This window comes from Hippopotamus amphibius, chromosome 7 (genome assembly GCF_030028045.1).
Source record: "Hippopotamus amphibius kiboko isolate mHipAmp2 chromosome 7, mHipAmp2.hap2, whole genome shotgun sequence".
Lineage (NCBI taxonomy): Eukaryota > Metazoa > Chordata > Mammalia > Artiodactyla > Hippopotamidae > Hippopotamus > Hippopotamus amphibius.
The window spans coordinates 39,033,513-39,058,311 of NC_080192.1; the positions used below are offsets into that span (position 1 = coordinate 39,033,513).

The following is a 24,799-nucleotide window of genomic DNA, read 5'->3' on the forward strand; positions in this document are numbered from 1 at the left end:
TGAAAAGGTAACATGGTTATTAGAACCCAGAACACAGGTTTGTTAAGCGCCAAAGTCCATACTTTTTCTTGTATGTGGCAAATCTTATGAAATTTTAATTTTCTTTTTATATTGGGTCATCATTCAATGGTACCTAAACTAAGCCTATTAGAAACTGTTAGCACAAGGTGCTGAACTGGAAAAAAATCAATCACATGGCAGCATTTCCCTGGTGGAAGTGTTCACAGCCAGATTCTTCATCTCTAATACTATGCATTGCCTGTTAAGCACTTTGTAATTGCTTTCATGTCTTCCTGAGTGCACAGGAATCAGCAGACTACAATTCTTGAATGACCGTCTCAAGGTCTTCCATGGATATCTGCAGACTATTGAGATGAAAGGGTTTCTCAGAGGAGCAGAAGCATGTCCAAACACAAGCTCCCCAATTCTCCTTTCTGTTCCTGAGTCTGCCTGAGTTAAATATATTGACTGAAAGGAGATGTATTACATCACCTTGACTCAGAAGGGATAAATATATTCTTCTCTCCTCACAGGGACCCAGTGAGGTCAAATGAGGAAAGAAATAGGTAGAAGGATTAGCTTTCTGCAAAAGGAAGGATAAAAAAAAAATGCAAGAAAGGGATTATTTAAGCAGTGAATCAGAAAAATATAAAAAGAAACCATCTTCTCTAAACATGGGGTAAGTGCTGTATCCTCTGTCCTCATGTGGCCAAAGGTCAGTGGATACTGTGTAGGGATGGATCTGCGGCTGAAGCACCTGTTGGGTTACAGGTAGTAGAGGTTTAGTGCTGGAGTCTATAGTCAGATACACCTAGATTTGAAACCCTGATTTGCCACTTCCTAGCGAGGTGACTTTGGGTAGGTTGTTTCATCTCCCTAAGCCTCAGTTTCCTACTGGATAAAATGGGAATAATGACAGTACTGATCTCAGCTGGTGGTTGTGAGGATCAAATGAGAGGAGATATATCAAGTGCCCAGAACGATGCCCAGAATATTGTTGAAGTGCACAGTGCATGCTCGTTATTTTATTCTCAGTAGGATTTCTATCCATAAAAAAGTAAGAATGATTTTTTACAAAATACTATCATATCCACCTTTGTGTGTTCTTTACTCTGCTGGTGTTGGGTACAGTGCCTGGCACGTAACAGACACATATTTTTGTTATATTAGTTAACGGAAGGATAATGTCATGTGAAAGCTGATACAGGCTTTTACTCTGTCAGCGCTCTTCCAAGTTTGTTCTTGGACACACATAAAAGCTGTAGACATGGACAGCCAGCTGTGGGGCCTGGCAGGATGTCTATGTAGAGATGCCCATCTTGCTGCACTTGGGCCCCGCCCAAGGTCCTCCTTCTGCAGCGGGGCTCAGGGTCTCCTCACATGGTGGGTCTCTCAGAGTTGAAGTCCAGTGATTCCTACCCTTGTCTAAAACATGGTTTGGATTTTGTCCCCTATTTCACCCCTTGGTGACCTTGAGCTTGGATCAGCACAGGAAGGAGCAGGTGCTTGTAGTGGTTTATTATTCTCGGCTGCTAACTGGGAGGAGTGGAAATGGAAATCGGGAAGTTTCTGAGGAAGCTAGAAAACGTACTAGCTTAACAGCAAGGACTAAGGTTGTTTCCTTCACTTTCTGTTCTTCAGGACGTTTTTTCCTTTGATTTTTTTTCTTTGAAGAAAGGACATGACTTTTGGCTTTACTTATAAGCAATTTAGAAAAAGACTAGACTGTTAATGAGATGATGGAATCAGGAAATTTTAAGCAATGTGGGTTGATGGTGGGTATGGTACTATTTAGGAGAACATAAGATATGACATACAAAGCACTGAAATCAAACAAGTTTGTGGTGGGGGAAAAGGAGGATGTTAATATGATCTTAAATGGAAATGAATTCTGTTTTAATCGACATGTCCAAATTAGAACTTAATGTTTATCCTTAAAATTAATGCATCTTTCTGTAATTTCATTTATTGCCCTGTTTGCTCACTTCTCAGTTAACCAAGCTAGAGCTGGAATCCCTTTCAATGGCTTTCAAGCCCTCACCCCTCTGTCTCATTGAAAACAAAGTTCTATAAATCACTGCTTAAAAACTTTTTCAAATTTGAATTCTTACTGTCTCTGCCATGTAGTTTCATGAACTCTGCCTCTCGAAGCAAGAGTCTTCAATTCATGTCATACTACCAAAGGATTAGCTTTCTAACCACAAAGCTGATATGGCCACTGGCAGCTTTAATACCCTCCTCGTTCCCAACTATCAGAAAAAAATGTTAACTTCCGCATTCAAGGCACTGAAATATTTCCCTGATTTGTTTTTCTGGCTTAGCTCGTGCCCCCATCATCTTCTCACATGCACTCAATTATAGCCAGACTGTTTCTCCCTGAATGTCATATGCTCACCCTTTTTCCCCGATTGGAAATCCTTCTTCTTCACCTGTTGAATTCGTAATCATCCTTTATAGCCCACCTCAAATTCATATTCTAACCATCCCTTCTGAACTCCCCACCTCCAGACAGCATCATCCCTTCCTTGTCACCTATGAACTCCTTGAGTGGAAAAACCGTATCTAATTCATCTCTGTATCACCAGGGCCCAGCATAGAATGACCTGTAGATATGTTTGTTGAATTGAGGCATCAGATGAATGAAAAACCTTCCACCAAGGAGCTATTTCCTTTGCTGATGTGTTTTCATTTGAGATAGTTAAATGTAGAAGGTACAGGACATCGTTGCTTATATAGGAAGCCTTTAGTACGTGTAGTGAATTGATTGCTGGAAAACAGGGCAAGGGTTTTTGCAGTTATGTGTCACCAGGAGCATAGCCTCATCCTGACCTGAGTTAAAATAGAGACGCTGTAACTGGACAGGTATACGACTTTGGGGGAAGTCCCTTTACTTTTCCTTTATAGAATGAGAATAATACCTCCGATACTGTGTAGGATGGCTGTGGATATTAAATAATATGTACGGCCTGGAATACAGTGCTCTTAGTTTTATTGAAATAAAGGAACTAGTGTATACAAGTTTAAAAATTGGGTGGTATGTCAATAGTGCTCCTGGACAGACAGGAAAAAAATGTGTTAACAGATACATGAAAGAAATGTAGAGGCTTATTACTACAGGATGAGGCCTAGACTGAATCATCAGGTTTATAGGAAAAGTGGAGGCACACAGCTTCCTTAAACTATTATATAGATCCTCCTTAAACTATTAAGTTTGTATATAAACTATTATATATTATATAAAACTATGATGTAATTACATAATATAAACTATTATATAGTTCCTATCTATAGTAACAGGGAAATCTTCATTTTCCTCATAATTTGATTTCTGGTTGCAACCTTTGAAGTATTAGAGCTCAAGTGGAAAAAGACGAGATATCACACCAGCCACTTTGGTCATCTTAAGATCTTTTCTTCCCAGGTTCAACATGTGTCTTTTAAGTGTTCGCCGACAGCATATTTATCTGGCAGGGTATGTGTGTGGGAATCTGAAGAAGTCTCTGAAATGAACACAACCATTAGGACTTTAAAATGCCACTTGATGGTCATCCATTTAAAAGCTATTACCAATCAGCTGCCTCTTGTAGGCAGAGGGAAAAAAAAAATCTGTGGGTTGAAGACACTTGAAATCAGAGATTAGCGGGAAGATGCTCTCTCATCACCAAACAGGGAGCCAGGACGTCAAACATCTTTCGTTTCTCTAAAGACACAATCTCTCTTCCGGATTTTGTGTAAAGGGCAAGAGGAGCTACAACAACCCCTCCCCCACCCCACCCCCGCCACGCCACGTTCGCTGCAATAATATCCTGCATCTCTCTGCCTGTGCCTCCAGATGCCTGCAGCGGGCGGCCCTGCTCTAGTGATTGCATCTCATTCTGCTTTACCACTTGGCGCTTTCTCAACTCCTGCCTGATCATATTTGGAAATGTCATTCACGTTTATACGCAGGCCATTGCACAAACCAAAATTAATTTCACTCACAATGGCACGTTAATATTATTACTTTCGACACCATGGAAAACTTATTAACTGTAGCTTGTCACAGGCCTCTCAGACTGAAAAGTCCAACTACGGCTTGGAGAGGAAACGTCATCTGAGCTAAAGGTTTTCTGGATTGCCAGACATTGTAAAAAGTCAAAGTAGTTGAGTTTTCAATAATTAGGCTAAAATTAACTGTCTATGAATGGCAAGAAAATCTCAGTCCCATTTTGTTGCAGTGTCCTGTTAAAAAAAAAAATGGCACAATATGATTTAAGCTTTATGTATTTTTCCCCCTCTATCGATAAATATGGTCTTTGTATTTGAAAGAAGTAGTAGGGAATTTTAGTAAGTTATAATTATTGTGTAAGTTCTGATAACCCAAGAGTGTAGAAGGAGGAAAAAGAGAAAGGAAGCTAGTGTTCACTGCATGCTTACTGGTTCTGGGTGTTTTGACATACAGCACCTTATTACAGTAGTATGTGATAAGGGTTTTTCTTCTTGAGGTATAACTGCCATTGTGGTAAGGTTTTGGAATCTCTATCTTAGGCATAAGGAAATTAACACACACAGAGAGGTTAGCTGACTTCTCCAAGTTTGCACAGTCATGAATAGCAGAGACAGTTTGAACTGAGGGCTACCTAACTAAGACCCTTCTTGACCTGAGTCCTCCACGCAGCTATATAAACCAGTATAAAAAGAGGGAAACCACAGGCCTCACACAAAATGGACAACCTTTCCTCTGTCTTCCATGAACTCTAGGTTTCATGAAAATGATTTTATATACATTTTGAATTACTCAAAGCTGGCATTTACAAATAGACCTGAACTTGGCATTGAAAAGGCAAGAGCAAGGTTAACAAAGTAATATTTTTTTGCTATGAAACTAGGTGCATAACAGTATTTATTTTCCTTGTTCAGCACCCGATGGTTTGTTTTTCCACATCTACCAAGAATGAGGGCATATGCTTTTTTTTTTCTCTCTAGGCCATAACACTGCTTTTCCCCACCAAGAAGGTGTACTATGTCATACTCTGTCTGAAACTGTGATTTAAAAAATGACACAGTAGGTACTGGAAAGTCTCATTCCCTGAGCTTCTAGTAGGCCAGCCAGGAAGTTAAATCTCCTTAGCTGTCAGAAGCAGGCAAAAAGTCATGTAGAAATGAATGCATGGTTCAGTCTCCCCCAGGCCAGGAGAAGATACTTAAGTAGGATTCAGATATTACAGCAGAATATCCAAAGGTTACTAGGTTTCATTGCAGTGGAGGCTGCCAACCACCAGGGTTTCTGGAGGTGGCCAGGAGAAGCGAACGAAAATTTGATGGCTACTTAGAACAGAACTTAGCTGGCATGAAAGATGCAAGTGCTTGAGAATCCACGCTTAGAACAGAACTTAGCTGGCATGAGAGATGCAAGTGCTTGAGAATCCACGCTTCAAGGAAGCATTTCGAATCAATATGATTGTGTGATGGTATCTCAAAGGCGCTGAAAGTTTTTAACAATATATTTCCTGCCGCTTAACCCAAGGTATAAGTCTTAATCTTTTTATTTTGCCCCATTCCTTTGCAGGGTGTGGAAATGTTCACTATAGGAACTTCTCTTTGCCAGTCAAGATTTTATTGTAGCCACACAGTTTTTTATAGCCCCTTCCAGATTTCTCACTTTGCCAGTGACGAAAGACATATGTGATACTGCACATCTCAAATGCCCCTGAAGCACGGCAAGGGTGCCCCCTCTTATTTTTAAATGTTAGTCTATTTTTACCTTCCTATTTTCTAATTACTTAAGGGCAAATACTACATGCTTTTATGGAATAACCTAGGGGAAAATTTCTGGGGCAAACTCATTTGTGGAAAAAAAGGGAAAGAAAAAAGTCAGCTGAAAACAAGTTAAAATGGAAACCCATTCAATATGTGGGTAATGCAGCTGGCAGGGCTCTCAAGAGCAGAGCAGTTAATGAAGGAGGGATCATGTGGGTCTACCTTCATTTTCTTAAATCTCATGGTAGAGCACCTCAGAAAACCAGAATACACGAGACTGAAGTTTGAAAGAGTGGTCATTTGTTACTGAAAATGTACATGTGTGTGTGCATTTATATTTATATATGTATGTTAAAAATGGGACCAAAAATACCATCTTAGCACCCTAAAACAATCTCATTTTCATAGATTCCCCAAATTATCTTTATCCATATGCAAATATCTGAAAAACCTACAATACAAGCATATATACATATGTATAAAATTTTATATTTTGCTTTTTCTGCTTAACATACTAAAGCATTTTCCCATATAATTATGTCTAATGCCTAATATTCTATTAAGTGGTAGTATAATTAACCATTTTCTTATTTTTAGGCACTGAGCCCATTTTCATTTGTGAAATTATAAGTTAAAGCTGGCTTCCATGAATATGAATGTCTATGTAGTTTAGACAGGACAGCCAGAGGCTCAGCTTGTTACTGCTTCTGTTTGCAAGAACTCTGCAATGTGAAATCTCATCTCTGGACAGAATATTTTGCTGTATATAACCCTCATTAAAAATAGACTTTTAAAAAACTGGGACTTTTTTTTTTTATAATCTACCTGGTAGAAAAGTCAACATGATATAACTTTTCTTTTTATTGCACTTGTCTAAGTTTCCGTTGAGATTTTACTGCATGTGGGCACTTGCCCAAGAAAGTTAGCCAGGGGCTAATAATATATGGTAAGCCACTCTGCTAAATCAACTCTCCAAATCTATCACTGGAGTCCAGGGCTTCTGCTATTTTTCACTGTCAAAAACTGACTACTTTGAAAGAGACTAAAAACCTAAGTACCGATACCATTGTTTGTCAAAGTAACTGTAGAGGGTATATCCTACAGTGATAGGTCCTATGAAAATGCAGGAAGAGATTAGAAGTTTAAAAAAAAGAGAGAAAGTATTTGTAAGCCTTGATTTAGATCGATGCTACAGCTCTCTTTCTGTCATGGCTTTGCTTCTTAAACACCTTCTTTGATTAATCACCAGGCTGCTAGGTCCCATGCGAGATCACCTTGTCTATCCCCTTACCTTGAAGCAGGACTACAAATCCATGCCCCAATTCTTATTTTTAAACACCCTCCAGAGAGGGTAGGCTCTTTGAGATAGCTGTTTCCACACTGCACACTGCCAGGAGGGTTGCCTTTGGTTTCCATGCCTCATTTAAATGCCTTTTTATCTGGGCTTCAGTTGCTTCAGAAGGTCATTCTAAGCTGCCTCAAATGGATATCTTACCCCCAATTAATGGACATTGATTATTCAGTTCTCTCAGAGAAAGACTGTGGTTCTTCTATTATGAGAGCCTAAAACAGATAGGTAACTACCATAGACACCACAGCCCTGAGACTTAAGGGGAGAGAGAATTTGGTTTGGAAGCACAGGGCTGCTGGTTCCCAATGGCCTCTAGAGCACATGAAAAACATCACACACATGTAAAGCAATATTCATAATATTTACTGTTAAACTCATAAAAACAGAAAATCTAAATCTTAGACTTAACACCTATTTAATCTACATTTTTGGGGGACAAATATGAACTAATAAACGTTGAAATATAAGGGACACAAAAGATTATCCAAAAAGACACAGCCTTTTTAAAAGTAAGAAGATAACCTCAGACATTTTAATAGGAAGAATAGAGCACAGAAGATGATGCTAGTTAGCGGTTTCCACTCGGGGATAGGTTAGTCCTTCATTTTCACAACCTGACAATATGTTTGAATAATCGGGAAATGAGCCATTTCCATTCTCAGTTCTCAGGCCAAGTGCATATGATTTTATGTGGAAAGGAGGCACCCAGAAGCATTTTCTTAGCGAACATGGGTGGGCAGGTATGCTGAGAAGGGGAGGGGCAGGAGGCACTGGCCGGTCACCGTATCAAGGCCCGGAGAGAAACAATCCTCTACACCCTCCCTGTCGGGCTGCCAGCCTCTGCCTTCCGTCCTGGCACTCTCACTAATGGCTGGGCAAGTGGCTTCCTGCTCCATTACAGGAGATCACACGATGTATCAAGCATTACCTTCCTGTAGACATGACACACGATGAGCTGGTTTTCGCTCCCAGTGACTTAAGTTCTAGCCCAGGGCTCTGAATTAATTATGTGCTGGCCATGAGGATCTGAAAGGGGGGTTTGATCCTTGTGATTGTGTACTGGGTTTTTCCATGAAATCATCCCCCAGTGACTTGTATAGTAGCGCATCCTGCTAAATACTTCTCTCGGACTCAAACCAAAGGCCCCAAATAGCAGCTCTGGCCTAAATCAATCTTGTTAAAATGTAGCTCTGTCTCCTCTCTTTTCTATCTTGAGGTTCAGCACGGTTGGATGTGGTGTCACAGTCACTGGGAGAAACATTTTCCTTTCCTCCACCACACCAAAAAAGGAAGAAAGAGAATTCAGACCGCACGTATGCTATTTAAATAGGTGCCCTTCTGATCCTGATTACTACTTCAGGAAAACCCCTGTTCGTTTTTTAAAGGTCACCACCGTCACATGCTACATTTCTTTCCTAAGTGAATTATCAGGGTGCCTTTATACTCGGCTCGAACAATTCCTAACTCCCAACCCCAGGAATCTGACGTGCAGTCCCTGCTTCACCTGAGAACTTAAAAATAGAATACATAGTAATTAACATGGACCTTAAGACAAACCATTTAAATGTCTGGTCATGACTTCCTAGGTGTGTGATTTCAGACAAGTTAGCCTCTGTGGGTCTCGGCTTCCTCATCTGCACATGTTAGCTTACTATGTATAACACAGGTTTGTGAGATTTCATTGAGCTAATGTATTTAATTATTTCAGGTACAAATTAAATATGTAAAGTGTTTTACCTCCCAAGGGAATGGATCAGCAATTAGAATTACAAAGTTAGGAAATTTGGGGGGAGAGACCATAAACCAGCAGGTGGGGGAGGCTGGGTTTGTGGGGTTGGCGGTGAGAATGTAGGTCTCTAGAAATCACCTGACAGAGACGGCGCAGATGCAGGAAAGCAGGGCTGGCACCAACTGATACGAGGCTTTGGACGTCATGATTGACAATGACCATAGCCACTGCTCATTTAATAAAGGCTGGTTATCCTGCTAAAATTCAGACCTAACCTAAAAAGTGTTTAAAAATTTGGCTAAGGTATATGTGAAACTGATTGAGATAATTTATATAAAGAGGACATGAATTTCCAATGCTATGATTTTATTCTTCAAAATATTAAATATTTGGATGTGAAGCAAGGCTAAACTGAAAACTAGGTGGCAGGTATTTAGCAATCATCTGGTTTGGTAAGGTGTAGCTCGTGCATTCTCTCCCCCTCTTATTCTTTCTCTTATAAGAGGTAGAGTTTTGAAATGGAAATCTGGCAGGATGGTCAGTGCCATGTTTCAAATTGTAGCACCTCATAAAGGAATCAGCCAGTTTTGGCAGCAGAGTGATTGATCTTTAAAAATTACTTTGGGAGTGGCAAAAAAAACCTGAGAAATTCTACAGAGCTCAAAATCCTCTGTCTAGGGTGCTAATAAGGAGCATCTCTTGCTGCGGTGCACAGGGGCTTAGAAAATCCAAGCGGAAAAAGATACTTTGTTTTACAAAGACATTTCTCTTAGATTCCAGTATATCTCATTAAACACCCTCTGGGGAACATGAAAATGTTTCATTGATCTTTGGTGCCTTAGGGATAGTTACAAGGTAGACGTCCAACTGCAAGTTCACCATCATACCTGGTATCAGGAAAGGTGATGAACTAGATGGAAGCAATTACTTCCTCCTGCTGGGAGCCTGAGATAGGATGGAATGGAACAAATCAGAAGACGGGGCACAGAGAGACTTGGAAACAGGAACACGGGAATCCTATGTGGGTCTGTCACAGATGGATCTCTGTCACAGAAAGACTGACCCAGAAAGCTGGAGGACAGCTAAGAGGGCTGGGAATAGGGACTGGTGTTGAATTGAGGCAGGCTGTTGCAGCCCTCTTTGCACAGCGTGATGGTGGCCTTAGAGTTGAGAGCATATGTATAAAAGAAAGTACAGAGAGTGTGCAGAGTGGGTGTGTATTTGCAGACTGAAACATCATCCCTAGTGCAGGCCCTGTAACCTCTTTTCAGTGAGAGGCAATCCCACAGGATGGATGATGAGTCTTTGGAGTCAGGCCAAGTCTGAAACTCAGGCCTCTGATTAGCTACATGGCCTCATGCTAGTGAGCTTCTCTGAGTTTCAGCTTCTTTGTCTATCAATTGGGGATACTGAGGGTACCTACCCCAGAGTGTCATTGTGAGGAATAAATGAGCCAACATATTTAACACAGTGTCTGCCTCACACACAAATGCAATAGATGTGAGTTGAAACACAGGTAAGGTAAGTTGGTGTTCCACCTGATTTTTCCAGCTAACAGAGCTTTGAAAATACTGTCTCCAAAAAGAAGAACGATAACATAATTTCCCCTAAAATTAGACAATCCTACTGTGACACTCAGGTTCCATAGCCTTGATGTCATTTTCAAACGTGGCCTCAATATAAACAAAGCTTCAGTATCGTGGTGCTTGGAAAGCCATGACCTCAAAAAGCAGCACACATCTCTCCTCAAATTCTAAGTTAAACATTGATGTTGATTTTTTTTTTTTTTAAATCAGGCAGGCATCTCAAAGGCTGCTGTCTGCATTCCCTCTTTATGATGTTTAGGCTATCCAAAAGTGTGTTCAAAATCAAAGCATAAAACTCCAGGCTCTTGACCTGTTTGGATATCCTAATCTCACTCTATTTTTCCTTTCTGACACTGAGATACAATTAAGAACAGACAATTCCTGTCACTATGCTGGTTGCTAAAAGACAGTTCCCCTCTGCTCTCTTTAAACACCAGCAGAAGGAGAAAATTCAGGGAAGCACCTCGCTGGAATACTGATTTATACACGTAGAAGTAACATCTTAAACTGAAGAGCAGTTGGTTAACTTTTGCTGCACAACCTCTCACCACATTCCAAAGTGTCTGCAGCTCAGGAAAATAAAAATTTTCTCCTTTCTAATAGAATTGTCTGTGGGGCCTCACACTTCACCCACAAATCCTCATCTCTGCACTCCAGTGTTATCTAAAGTCCAGAAAATTGTTCTTGCATATAAACTATGTTCCACATGAAAGCAAAAATACTGATTCAGAAAGGATGTGGAAAGGGTGGCACCGTTCTAGGATGAAAGGACATTGTTCTCTGAGCGTTGTAGAGGTGGAAGTAGGTGGTTCGCCCGAGGTTGGATTTCCTGTGTTCTGGGTCTTCCTACTGCCTGGTGCTCTCCTGTGTTTTCCCAGCTGGATGGCTGCCAGCTCTGGGAGGCCAGGTGAGACACCCCGGGAGCACCCTGACGTACGTGCCTGGTTTACAGTCTTGCTGTGTTCCATCTCAGGGAAAAAATAACTGCACATGCTTAGCGACTTGGGGGACATTTAAAGTGGAGCAAAAAAGCAATCTAAATGGTTTATTAGTTCCCTGAGTTCTCCTTCTGAAAAGACAAAAAGAGAGAAGAGGGGAGATAAGGCTAGCAGGAGATGCCAGGTGCCAAAAGTTTTGTTTGCAGTGGACTGACAGAATCCTCCCATCAGTCTTCCCAAAAGCGTAGGTGCCATTCCTCTTTGTCCTCAGGCCCTTGAAATTTGGAAAGGGTGGACGGGAGAAAGTGAAAGAGATACTGAGGCTGTCAGTGGCCCTATAGTGAGAGGAAAAATACTCCTGAAACTGCTAAATGGTACTGGAAACAATGAATCCTGCCCCCCCCCCCCCCCAAATGGAGCAAGTGATTTTCTACTCAATGTATCTGTTTACTTTAGGAATTCATTTGCCACCAGACAGGCTTGAATTTCAAACATAATTTTTTAAAGGCCACATATTGTAGAATTACGTTCTTAGGCAGTGTCTAGAACAGGCACGCATAGAGACAGAAAGTGGATGAATAGCAGTCTGGGGATGAGGGCTGGGGATGGGAGTGATTACAAACGGGCACAAGGTTTCTTTTTGGGGTGATGGAAAAGTTCTATAATTAGGTTGTTATGACAGCTGCACAACTCTATAAATTTTTTAAAAATGGAAAAAAACAAGAAAAATAAATCTCAAACACATAAGTACATAGCATTTTACATTTTTCAACAGCATTTTACAGATAAAGAAATGAGGCTCAGAAAGTTGATGGGATTCGGAGCCTGAGTTCTGTCCTCATGTGATCCCTTCCACACGTTCTCCTAAGAGCTGACTACTGTGATGTGCAAAAGTAGTAAACACTTCCCTTACTTACAATGAGCTTATCCTGCTGCAGACAACAAAACAGGTAAACAAGGCATCTTTTTATGTAACAGCACTGCGTGTCTTGGCACCGACACTTAGAGAACAGGGATGTGTGTAATGAGGTGCCAATTGTATGGTACAGCATGGACAGTACACTGTGGGGTTAAAGACCGAGGGGAGGCTGAGCATTATCAGGATACCTAGTGAGAACGAGGAGGAAAGCTTATTGAATCTCATAATAGTAAGTATCACGGTGCATTCCTGAATAGGCACCAAGATGCATGTGGGACTTTCTGGGGGTAAAAAATGTTCTGCAACCTGACTGGAGTGGTGCTTATACTGGTGTATACAATTGAACTGTGCACTTCATATCTGCACTTTATTATATGTCAAGTCCTACTTCAATATTTCAAAAGGCACGACGTTGCTAGTCAAGGCCCAGAGAAGAGCAAGGAAAAGACTGGAGGAATCTCTGAGAAGCTACTGTAGGAAGACAGACTGCAAAAGGGAGTGGGTAGTTCCCATATTTGGAACATTTTTCTGGTATCAGGACAAGTAAGCCTAAAGCTTCTACCTTATGTTCTGGTATCAGGACAAGTAAGCCTAAAGCTTCTACCCTATGAGAGAGGAGACTAGTAGAAAATGGCTTTGGAATCAGAGAAACAGTTGTATGAATCCTGAGTTCTCATGCTAGCCATGTGGCCTGAGGCTGGGTTTTCATCTATCCAAAGGGTCTTGGCATTGACCTTACATCAAGAGGTGTGGTGGTGAAGAGCAGGAACTTGGAGACAAATGCTCTGGTTTAAAGGGAGACTGGAATATTTTCAGGAAATATTCCTCAACTTTGGAAACACGCTGGCAATTCCCTCCCAGTACTACGTCAGTTGTATTTCAAATGGGGCCCCAGGTCCAGCTAGGACATTATGCTTCCATATTGAGGATTTCAGTGCCTGAAACATTTCTTTTTTAAACAGCTTTATTGAGATATAATTCACAAACTAGAAAATTTACCTTCTTCAAGTATACAATTCAGTGGGTTTTAGTATATTCAGAATTGTGTAACCATCACCACTATCTAATTTTGGAATCTTTTCATCACCTTACACAGAAACGTATACCCATTAGCTGTCATTCCTCAGCCTTCCTCCCCTACCCCACCCCCAACCCTGCAACTCCCCGCCTCAGGCAACCATGACTCTGCTTTCTGTCTGTGTGGATGTGCCTATTCTGGTTTATCCGTGTTGTAGCAGGTATCAGTGCTACAATTCCTTTTTTTTTTGGCTGAATAATATTCTATTGTACAACTATAGCAGGTTTTGTCTAATTATTCATCAGCTGATGGAATTTGAGTTCTTTCCACCTTTTTTGACAACTGTGAAAAATACTGCTACAAACATTCTTGTACAATGTGCGTGCGTGTGTCTCCGCTTTGCGGGGGGCGGTGGGGAGGAGGGGGGTATAAACCTAGGAGTAGCATTGCTTGGTCATATGAATCCTCTCTATTGGACATCTGGAAAACCTGTTAACCTGTTTTCCAAAGTGGCTACACCCTTCAGAGACGTGTGAGGGTTCCGATGTCGCCACATCTTCACTAACACTTGTTACTGTCAGTCTTTTTATTTACTAGGGCCTGCACTTTGAGTTCTTTCTTGTGGTGTCAGAGCACAGAGAAGTGTGCAGTCATTGGGGCCACACGGTGTTAGTGCCACCTTCCACTCAGGTGTGCTAAGCCTTACCCTGGATTGGCCTTGGTGACCTCGTCTCACATCCACGGCCTCTCACACAGCGGGGGCTAACCTCGGATAGTCTGTCTTTCATCAGAACTGTATGCTAATGCCCTCTGAACCCTTAGGCTGTCTCAGTCGCCGCCTCACAAAAGAAAGAATATAAGTCTAGTGGTCAGAGCAGTGTTTTTTCAGCGGCAAGGAAATAAAGGCTCTGATCAGCATTTTCCATAATAAAAAAAACCCCTAGTATTTATTGAGAATTTACTAGGTGCCAAGTATTGTTTAAGTGCTTCCAATGAATTATCTTTTAGAGTGTATCACAGCTCATGGAGGTAGGTAATATGAATCCCATTTTACAGAAGGTGTAAGTAACGAGCCCAAGGACACACCAATAGTAAGCGGAGTCATGGCTGGATACACATCAGTTGAGTCCAGGGCCAGAGCTTCTATCTACCTTCATCACTGTCTCATTATTAAATTATAATTGACTATGCTTAATGGGTCTATCTTCGCCCTTGTTTTTCTAGAAGCGAGTACAGTCCCTGGCTCACAAAAGAGGCTTAATAAATATATGTTGAATAAATGAAAGAATGAAGAATAACATTAATCTGCAGGATTTAAGGCCTATTGTTCATAATTTGAAAGCACCTCAGCCACGGGTAAAACAAGTAGGTTTGCATGTGTGCACGCGTGCTCCCTCTTCCTGTCCTTTAATTATTTAAGTTCTTGTTTATCAGCGAGTCCTCATTCTTCTCCCTTATTCTCTAGCACACGTAGTACAACTGAACTGCTGACATTTCATCTAATTGCAGAGTAACAGATTGTAATGGATTAAAGATGTCACAATACAAACATGTGGCCTGCTCAGAGCGAGGGAGGAGTAAAACAGAAGGTGAAAACATTTCATTTGAAAAAGTCACAAACAAGATAATTAAAACAAATTGTTCCAAAGCACGTGATGAACTCACCAGAAAAGATGACATTGTAAAAGATCCAAATGTGTGGAACTGGAGGACAGGACAGAACAAGACATTCTCCTGCATCGATGACACTGCTTCCCACTCAACATACTCTTTGCTATTTCAATAATAAAACACCAGAGATAGGCGAGATTGCGCTTGTCTATATCATTTGTCTCATTCTTCTATTGTTTTCTATTTGTTCCTATTTCAACTCCAACTCCGCACTTTCTGTTCCTCCAATCTCTATACATGAAATCCATGCTTCCAAACCACGTGGCTTTATTTAAAATTCAACTGAAAACTCTCACCCTTTATTCTTTCAATAAAAAGAAGAACTAACACCTACACTAGTGTCTATTAAAACAGATTTCTTTGGCACTACATGTATCCAGAACTTAAATCTCTTGATGATTTTTCCCACAGTGACCCATTTGAGAGACTACCTAATGATGTTATTGCTCAAAACATTTTTGGTCAGAGTCAGAATAGACGTCTCACAAGAATATCCACTCCATTACTTAATCATAGTAACTAAAACTATTTTACTCAATTAGATCACCACCTTATATGCCATACTTGGAAACAGCTTATGACCATTTTAATCAAACTTCCCTTTTAAAGACAGGCCACTACTGAGGACAAGGAGAAGACTGTATTGTATACTGAGAAAGACGTTTGGAGAGAGGGGCTGGAATTCAAAATATGTGTAGGTACCATATAGGCAGTACAACTGGAATAACTGGGTATCCTTCAAAGATGACTTCCTTGAAGGCGGTATAACTCATGATGCGTGTTTGTAAAAGAAGATTTTTATTTTAATTTGTCCAACCAATTCACTTGAAAATACTTATTTAAGCACTCTGGATGTTCCAGGCACAGCGCCAGGCACTTGGGGATAAGATCAGCAAAATCCTTGGACTCACTGAGTGTTAGTTAACTAAGTAGCAATAGGGAAGAGTAGAGAGAATGGGTTTGGGAGTCAGACCTGGCTCTAAATCTTTATTCTGGTGCTTATTTTCTGGGTGGCACTGGGCCAATTACATTTCCTAATATGTGAAATAGGGATACAAAGAATTATCCCATAGGAGTGCACCAAGGATTACCTGGGATAATGTGAGAAAAGCACAGAGGTGGGCCTGGCTTTCATATTCCAGCTCTGGTCCTTGGGAGGAACAAGTTTCACAAGCTTTATTTAGTGTCCTAAGTTTAGGTTGATCAGTCTGCCATTGTCAGGGACAAACTGTCACTAAACTACTTCATTCAATCTTATTTCTCAGGATATCTGTTCACGCTTTCACTCCACTCCTACTTGGGCCTGTCGTTGGTGGTCTTAGCTGTCAGTTGGCTTTTGTTCTTTTAACTTCTGGAAGGCATTCTTAGTTTCTTTCTGCCTATTCAAATTCTACTCAGTTTTAAAGACACTTCCAGGAATCCTTCCTGTCCATGCCTTATCTTTGCGCCTAAAACATATGGTACGTTGTAATTTATACTTCGGATCTGGCTCTTTGCGAAGCTGCTTTTGTTAATTTGCATTATGAAATTTTGCTACTATTATTGACCACTTCCCATATGTGAATCTTAATCTTCCATTTTATGTACTTTACAGTGGTAATTTCACAGATATTCAATATATGTTTTGAATAAATGAATGGGAATTTATATTCTACTTAATGAGTTTTTTTATTGGAAAGCAAAATTCCCCTGCCTTCGTTAAATTCATCGGCACTCATGAGTGAATAATAACATGTTTGTATTAATGAGTACCTTTGAATTTTAGGACTTCATATCCTGGGCAGCAATTCATGCTAAGTATTTATGAACTGTTTTGAAGAAGAAACAAAAAATACCATAGCTATTGCCTTTTCTTTTTCCTTTTGCTGTGTTACATTTGCCGTGTATTATAATATTTGAGAAGGAAAAATACAGATTTTAATCAGTTGAATGTTGTCAAAGAAAACTGACCAAATGTTAAAACTCCAAAATAAACAAGCCAAAGCTGAGGAAAACTAATTTGTATCAGTTTGGTTTTGCTTTCCTGTTTTGTTTTTTTCTTTTTTTGCATTTAAATTGACTTTATAGCTATACTTCGAGGCTAAAGAGACTGGGAGAGCCTGTTTAAAGATGGTATGGTGAAGTAGAAAGAGTGTGGGCTTCGTATCAGCTTTGAATTTTAGCTCTGGCATTGGCTGTGTGAACTTGGACCAACTATTTAGGCTTTCCTGGGCTTCAGGTTTGTTTTCCCCCTCATTTTGTAAAGCAGATTTAATAGGCCAGTTTTGAAGAATGTTTTGAGAATTATTTTTGTGGGCACACAGTAGATTCTCAGTAAATGGTATCTTTTATTATCATTGGTTTTTATGACTTAGGTAGAGAAGTTAAGGTAAGCTTTAACAAAGGGACTTTGGAAACTAGGGAGCTGGGCTGGGAATCCAGGCCTTTGGGAAATGAGAGCTGTGAAGGGGAGGGTGATGCAGTGGGTTCAGCTATGGCAATGGCGGGAACAACGGAAGGTTATCGAAGGGCATTCTGAAAATGCCCAGGGCCTCTCCCTCCACTTAATTCTTTAGAGTCGAAATTTATATTAATTTTCAAGGGAATTCACAATAAAAAACAAAACAAAACAAAAACCATGCCAACTAAAGAATGTCTCGACATCTGGCTCTACAAGGATTGAGTCATTAGCTACTGTAGTCGCTGACCTTTAACATGCCCTGAAAGCAGTTCAGGGTGGAGATCAGGTATGAGGTGCTCTGGGAAAACTGGCAGAAGAAGGCCTTCAGAGAGCTAGACATTTTTAGGAGAAAATATTATGAACTCAAATCTTTGCATCTTCCCATACTTAGAGCACTAAAATCATTAAGATATCTGTTCCTCGTGGCTAGCAGCAACCTTCTATAGAGACATGTGTTTGATTGTATGTACCCCTTCACCAAAATCACATATATACTAACCTCCCCCCTTACACACCCCCGAGAGTTCCTCGGAGCTGTCTGAGAGGCTGTCTCTGGGGCTGGAGACCTCAGTAAGTCCCCAGTAACATTGAAGCTCACAGTGCTCAAGTTTTTATTTTAGTAGACAAATGATACCGAATTTTCATTTAGAATCTCAGTGAAGTGAGAATTTGGTTTCATCCCTTTGTGCCTGAAAAGTCTTTTCAACTAGAAAGGCAATCAAATTACAGTCCTACACACTCGAGGGATATTTCCAGCTATTTGCTCTTTCCTATGGTGTTTTTAGAAACCACGTCATGAAGCCGACAATACTTATTATGCAGAGCAACACAGTTATGATTGGTGGTTGAAATTCTGACCAAAAACTCAGATGCAAGTAAGCCACAGCTACGGCCAAAGACGTAACAAGAAATCAAATGCAACTCTACTTCTATACACCTTTAAAGGGAAACTATTATGTTGCAAGTACCACAAAATGGACACATAGATACTAAGTACGCTAAAATATATCATGGTCTTAATATTGTTGCATTGTTTTATAATAAATCTATTATATTATACATCTGACTAGCAACAAATATTCTAGATACAATAAACTTAGATTTTGTTCCTATTCTTGGACTTCTCCTTGGAATGGATTCTTTCCCATTTTCCTCTGAGTAAATTTCCCTGTTGCCAGAAGAGACTTAAATCAGAGCTTTAACTAAATCTTAACTTTAAAGTTAAATTAAGCTGAGCCACAAGCTCTCCGTGCATCATGGAAACAGGATGAAAAGGTTATAGAGAGGAAAGAGATGCTGAATAAGCTTTTACCACTCCTGCCCCTCAAAAAATTAGCAAGAGAAACCCATCATGTTCATGACCATTAACAAAAACAATAAGAATGATTTTGCTAAGCATCTATACTGTCTCCCTTTGATATAAAAAGATCAAAAAGACAAAAGTGTACTAAATCTCTTTCATTGTTTGGTACTAAGATACTTTGTTGACAGGTTTACAAATGAAGTCTAAAGTATTCTGAAAAATAAGAAAACAATGACTATAACATGGACTTTAAAATGGTAGTTTTGAAGCATTGCTCGTGTGTAATAAGCACCTCTGCCCCATTCATTCATTGGAAAATATTTTTGTACAGGTACTGTGTGCTTGCCTCTGTGATCAAACTTAGTTTCACAGTTGGGAACAAGAGATATGGCTGCCTACAGTCCAGTGGGGAAGACCCACAATGAACAAGTAAACAGATACAAATAAGTATACCTTCCTGGAATGCCATGGGTCAAAATGAGCGTCTTTGTTGCATTTCTCGAATGTGATAGTTTGTGAGTGACAAGGAAGATTCTTACTGGCTTCCATATTAAAGTTCCTGCACTTAACCTTTCATAAGGATCTCGTTCAGGGCATTGATTTGTTGTGCAGAGATTTTTGGAAGGCGTGAGTTACCATCTGACTGCTAAGTATACTTAGAAACAGCATCAGTTCTTTCATGATCCTTGGACGAAAGAGATGCCATAAGGAATAATGACTTGAACCCATTCCAAAGGAATATCAAGTAATTTATCGTAAGCTTAAAAAAAACTTTGGTTTTTTGATTGAATATGTATTCTCCAAATGTTTTTCTGTGAAGTAAATGTTCTCCTAATTAGGCTTAAAAATGTGAAATTTTCTTGCAAAATTGATTTTCTACTAAGGCACTAAAGCAGTTTCTCTTCCCTTCTGCTTGGGTACTAATTAAATTATGTCCCAACTTGTTTTAATTCAGCAATCAATTTTTTTCCCATTTGCACTAGATTACAGAATCTCATTTAAAAATCACTCTTTAACAAATTCTACACAAGGCAGGAGTGATGGACATTCTCTAATGGAGACGAAATAGTACTGGTCAAGTTATGAGACAGACTCCTTAAAAAAAAGGGATCCAGTTGTATCCTGGTGGTATCTTATGCTATTTTTAGGTATTAAAAAATAGTAGTGGAAAGCATGGGGATGAAAAGTTAGGAACAAATGCTAAAATACAAAGGGTCTAACGCTTTGAAGATGTACTTAATGTTGGGGTAGAGGACTGAGACAATTTCTGCAATGATCATAGATAAAATTTAGTAAAAAAGAAAATGGAGTCATAGCTATTGATCATAACATTGGAAGTAATTAAGTGAAAATATTGAATGGATTATTCGAAATATCTGAAGGTTGGCTTCAGGTTTGACTTGTGGGCAGCATAAATAAATATTTCTTGAACGATTAAAAAGAAGAAAATCTCAAAAATTCACCAGGCAGCCTAAGGCTATACATGTTAGAAGCCTTTTGCAAATGGAAGAACTGTATACATTGGTTATAAAGGATGATGTATGAGGCCTTAACCTGAAAAAGGGGAAAATTAAGACAACGGTTTTATGGGTAACCATTTCTCAAAACTCAAAGGATTTCTGTTTTAAAGAGACAAAAGGAAGAGAAAGGTTTAGCTGTCTTGCAAGGTCAGATTCCGTCTATCTGTTGGTAGGTGGAAGGAGAGTGATGATCAGTCATGCAACATTGAAAAAAAAAAAAAAAAAAGGCAAGTGAACCTAAACTACTAGTAAGGGGACTTGGATTATGTCAATTACAGAAATGTTATCAAGTCAGAATGGAAACTTCAGCAGAGAGGTTTTCTCCAGGGGCTAGAATCTAACAATGGGAGTCATGTGCTTGTTGGGGCTCTTCTGGCATAATTTTTCTCTTCAACACCCCTTATGTTTCAAACATGTGCTTAGTAACTTTCAGATAAGGCTACTTTCCATTTTTCCCCAAAATTGCTTGCATACTTCATTGCTCACTAAAATAACACATAATTCTTTAACTTACATAATTAACACAAAATTCTTTAACTTACATAATTGCTTCATCATCTTATGACGTCTATATTTTTTCACTTTCAACAACAAAGCCTACCCCACTCTATCAAAATCCCAGGGTTGGATCCTAGTGGGTTGTGTTTAACCCGTTTAAATGCAAGTCTCTTCTTGAACAGACTATTATGACTAGCAGTTCAGTTTCTAGATTCCAAAGCCATTTCTTGAGTTCCTTGTCCTCACTTTCTTTGGTATCTTTCACTCATTATGACATTAAAAACAAGATTTAACACTTTAGAGGAACACGAAACAAAAATCTTAAGCAAAATTGCTCTTGTAAAATGGAAAAAAATTTTTGTTTGAAACCGTGAGAACTAAAGTCAATCTGAGACTGGTTGATTTATACAAGTATAATTTTCTCTAGTTAATGATCAGTAGCATGGAAAGAGAGCACATATCAGTGAGAAGAAGTCATTCTTCAGACATAAAATGTAATTGCAATCTTACTTATTAGGAGAAAGTTTATACCTGAATCTAGTCATCCAGAAATACTTTGTAAGCTAGACATCTATTTCTTAAGGTCTCCTATATCATGAAAAAAGGAAAGTCACTCAACTGAAAACCCCCAAATTATTATTCCCAAGTAGATACCAAAGAGGAAAGGCTCCAGAGTTTAAAAATATAGTTGTAGAATTATTTCCCATTAAAAACCTGAGACACTCAATAAGTATAGTGGTGGTGAGAAAAAGAATAGAGAAGTACATATAGAGGAAAAAGAGTAGAATGGATAGGGAGATGAAAGCACAAGAAAGAAAGGACAGAAAAAAAGATTCGTCAAGATGAAAGGATGGGAGATCTCTTGCTTATTGAAAACATTAAATAGTAGGCTCCATGCTAGGCACTTTATACTTTATTTAATCTGTAAGATAAAATAAATGTTAGACCACCTTTCTGATTAAAAAAAAGATACTGAAGTTTAGCGAGTATAAGTGACTTGTTTAAGGTCTCTGAGCTGGTAAATGGATCCATCAGGATTGAAACCCAGGAGTGTTTGATCTTAAAGGCAAGACTTTTACTAGAAACCAGTCTAGCTGGCAATGAGTAAGGCAAAAACTGGAGCCCAGGGCGGGTGCCGTCTTGGAATCCCACACCACTTTCCATGACCAGGTGGAGGGGAGGGACGTGAGCCACGCACTTGGAACAGGTGGGCTCGTGAAGCACAAGTGGGTCATATCTGGATATTCAACCAAGAAGCCAACCAGTAATCAACTAACAATCTATCAGTTAATAAATACTTGTTATGGTCCCACTTCACCCCCCAGCCACAAGGAATTTACGAAGCCAAGTATGTCAATAAAACAAAAATTCAGTAAAACAGCTCACTACTTAATGATTAAATGATTAGCAACATTATGATTAAAGGATGAAATGTTTTTCACACAGATGTTGCATTTTAATATAGATATTGGTCTACTTCTAGGGAAGAACTACTTTAAAAAGTTGTAAAACTTAAAAACTCCCTATTATCCTTGGGTGGGTCTAACCACGGTGGGGGGTAAGTCTATTTCAGTATCCAAGAATCTAATTTTGACTAACCTATTTGGTTACGTGACGTATATTTCCTTCCAAAGAAAAAGCAGGGCTTAACTAAAATAATTTCGACTCCTTTTGTACAACCAAGTGCTAATTTTAGAGCACTAATAAATTCAATTTCAGTACAGGAATAAACAAACCTGTTCTGAAACCTCACTTAGGAATAACGTCACAGAAAACCTTAGGTTGAAAGGATCCCCAGGTGATGGTCCGAAGGCTTGGGTTACTTTCCGATTTCCCTGGTGGCCCCAAAGTGACCATACCTGATCGAATCCAAGGCGTCCAGCGACCCTGAATGACCAAGGCTGCTGGCAATCCCTTGAGTAATTATAAACCCACGTTAGGAACAAAAAAATGGCTGGAAAGGGAGCTGCTTTAGGAATTCAGAGACGGCTAAGAGCTTGCTTTTCTGGTATTACCCTGCTGAGACACTACCCAGAAAAACGCTGGTGTCAGGATGGCCTGGCATAATCACATAGAATTGATTATTATGTAGTTTAAATGCACTAAGGATATTGAACTTCCCTTTTTTAAAGCACAGAAAAATCCTGGGCTAACCTTTTATTAAAACATGGGAAAAACAATGTGAACCATACCATAAAAATGTGAGTCATTTAAAAAATGGATTTAATATCTGCCTTTGTGAATTCTACTTGATGTTATACCCATTGTGCACTGATATCTTTAGGAGAAACAATGAACTGTCTGTGATATGCAAAAATAATCAAGGAAAAGGTGCCATTTTATTTCTATTTAATAGCTACATAAGCTATGTAGAAAACATAAAATCTTTGCGGAAAAATACAAAGGATAAGATGACTTTTCACTGTCCTTTTAAAGAAGCAGGTGTGTGTGTGTGTGTGTGTGTGTGTATCATTTTCTAAGCTTTTAGAAATGGTGTGTATCTCTTTCTCTCGCTCTCTCTCTCTCTGTCTCTGGGGAATTATCTACAGACTTGCACAAATCTCTATTTTCTTTCAAATAAGACGCAGAAGACCTGTATACTTTTTAACAAGGTTATGCAATCCCAGGACCATATTTTGCCAGCTGTCAGCAGCTGGAGGCCCACATCACCCCAGCATCTCTCAAAAGGTTAGTACGAGAGTAGCAACTGGCGAGTACAGCTTGTCATGTTAGAAATGCTAATGTTTTTCTTACCTCTTCCTTCTCTGCACTTTGCAGATCGCGCCACTCCTCAGTTACGTGACCGAAATCCACTGTGTTCATGGGGACTTTAAATTCCCCAATGATGTCATGCTTGGAGAAACGGTCAAAATCATAGACAGCCATCACCAGAGTTTTGCCACCCAGTTCCGAATATGGCACCTAAATAAATGGATGCGGATAAAATATCTGGTCACCAAAAAATGCTTAAAACATATTACTTGTTCATAGCGTTTAACTTTAATATTTATGTTGGATGAACAGAATAGGGAGATAATTGTGCTTTTAGTTTTATTTATTTTTTCCTTAAATTGAATCATTTGACGAACTGCTTGGGGCTTAAATTACTTGGGAGAAAATAAGGACTTACCATAGTGATTTATCACTTTATCTTAAAGCTCTAGAAGCTGTTAGTATTATTAATAATGGCTCCTACTATTAGTCATGCTAGAAATACTTTAAGATTAATACAGGAATAAACCAAGCCAATTGCACTGGACTATGTAAGTTTTTCTTGCAGAATATTCTGTTATTGTTATGATAAGTTATATTGTCAGGGGGCAACTTACTCAGGGGTAGCTAACTTGTTTCAAAAGTTCTATCAACTCTTTCAAGCCTTTTGGATGCCACAGTTTAATGCAGCAGTGAGTTTTGAAAAGGCATGCTAGGAGTCTGCAAGGATTGGAATGAAATTCGCAATGTGCCTCCCCTATTCCTTAAAATAATTTACTGATTGACAGGAGTTGACTAGAAAATTGATGTTTTGAATATCAGAGATGCATTATAATCTAGATCTTGAAGTTCATTCTTAGGGATGACACTCTTTTAGGATGAGTGGTGGCAAAAGGCCAAGAACTGATGAATTCTCCAGCTGTTCAAATATATCTGGGACAGATGCTATGGGCTGCGATATTTATTAGTGACATTTTTAATATTCAGGGAAAGCAGGGCAATCCAAGTAAGCTACACTTCAGTAACTGGGAAGAAATGCCTAATTAAGAAATTGTTTAGACTTGTATTGAAGGTTTGATCAATTTTCAGACACTTGTTATTATTTTATCAGTGCAAATAGTTGTGTTATGCTCCAGCAGACATTTCTCAATTAACTCTGTATATTAAGAAGGAAAGGAGAAGGAAGAATATTTGACCGTATAGATACAAGAAATTTTGTTTTTTCCAAAGAGTTTTTATTTTCTATCATTTGTCATCTCTTTGGAATCGGATTAAAATGCTATGATTAAAAACTAGGCACAACACATTTTCCAGTTTAGAACGAAAAAATAAACCCTTCCAAAGAGCTGATTTTGAGAGGAAGAAATAAGAAATT

General features: G+C 39.3%; 1 protein-coding gene across 2 annotated transcripts in view; it reads right to left on the reverse strand.

The window, feature by feature from the left end:
- Positions 1–24,799, reverse strand: part of SYT1 (synaptotagmin 1) — a 412,783-nt gene that overhangs the window by 110,106 nt on the left and 277,878 nt on the right. For both annotated transcript variants that reach the window (XM_057743300.1, XM_057743299.1), the window contains exon 7: positions 23,467–23,634. In XM_057743300.1, coding sequence (XP_057599283.1) covers positions 23,467–23,634 — 168 coding nt within the window. The remainder of the gene's footprint in view (positions 1–23,466; positions 23,635–24,799) is intronic.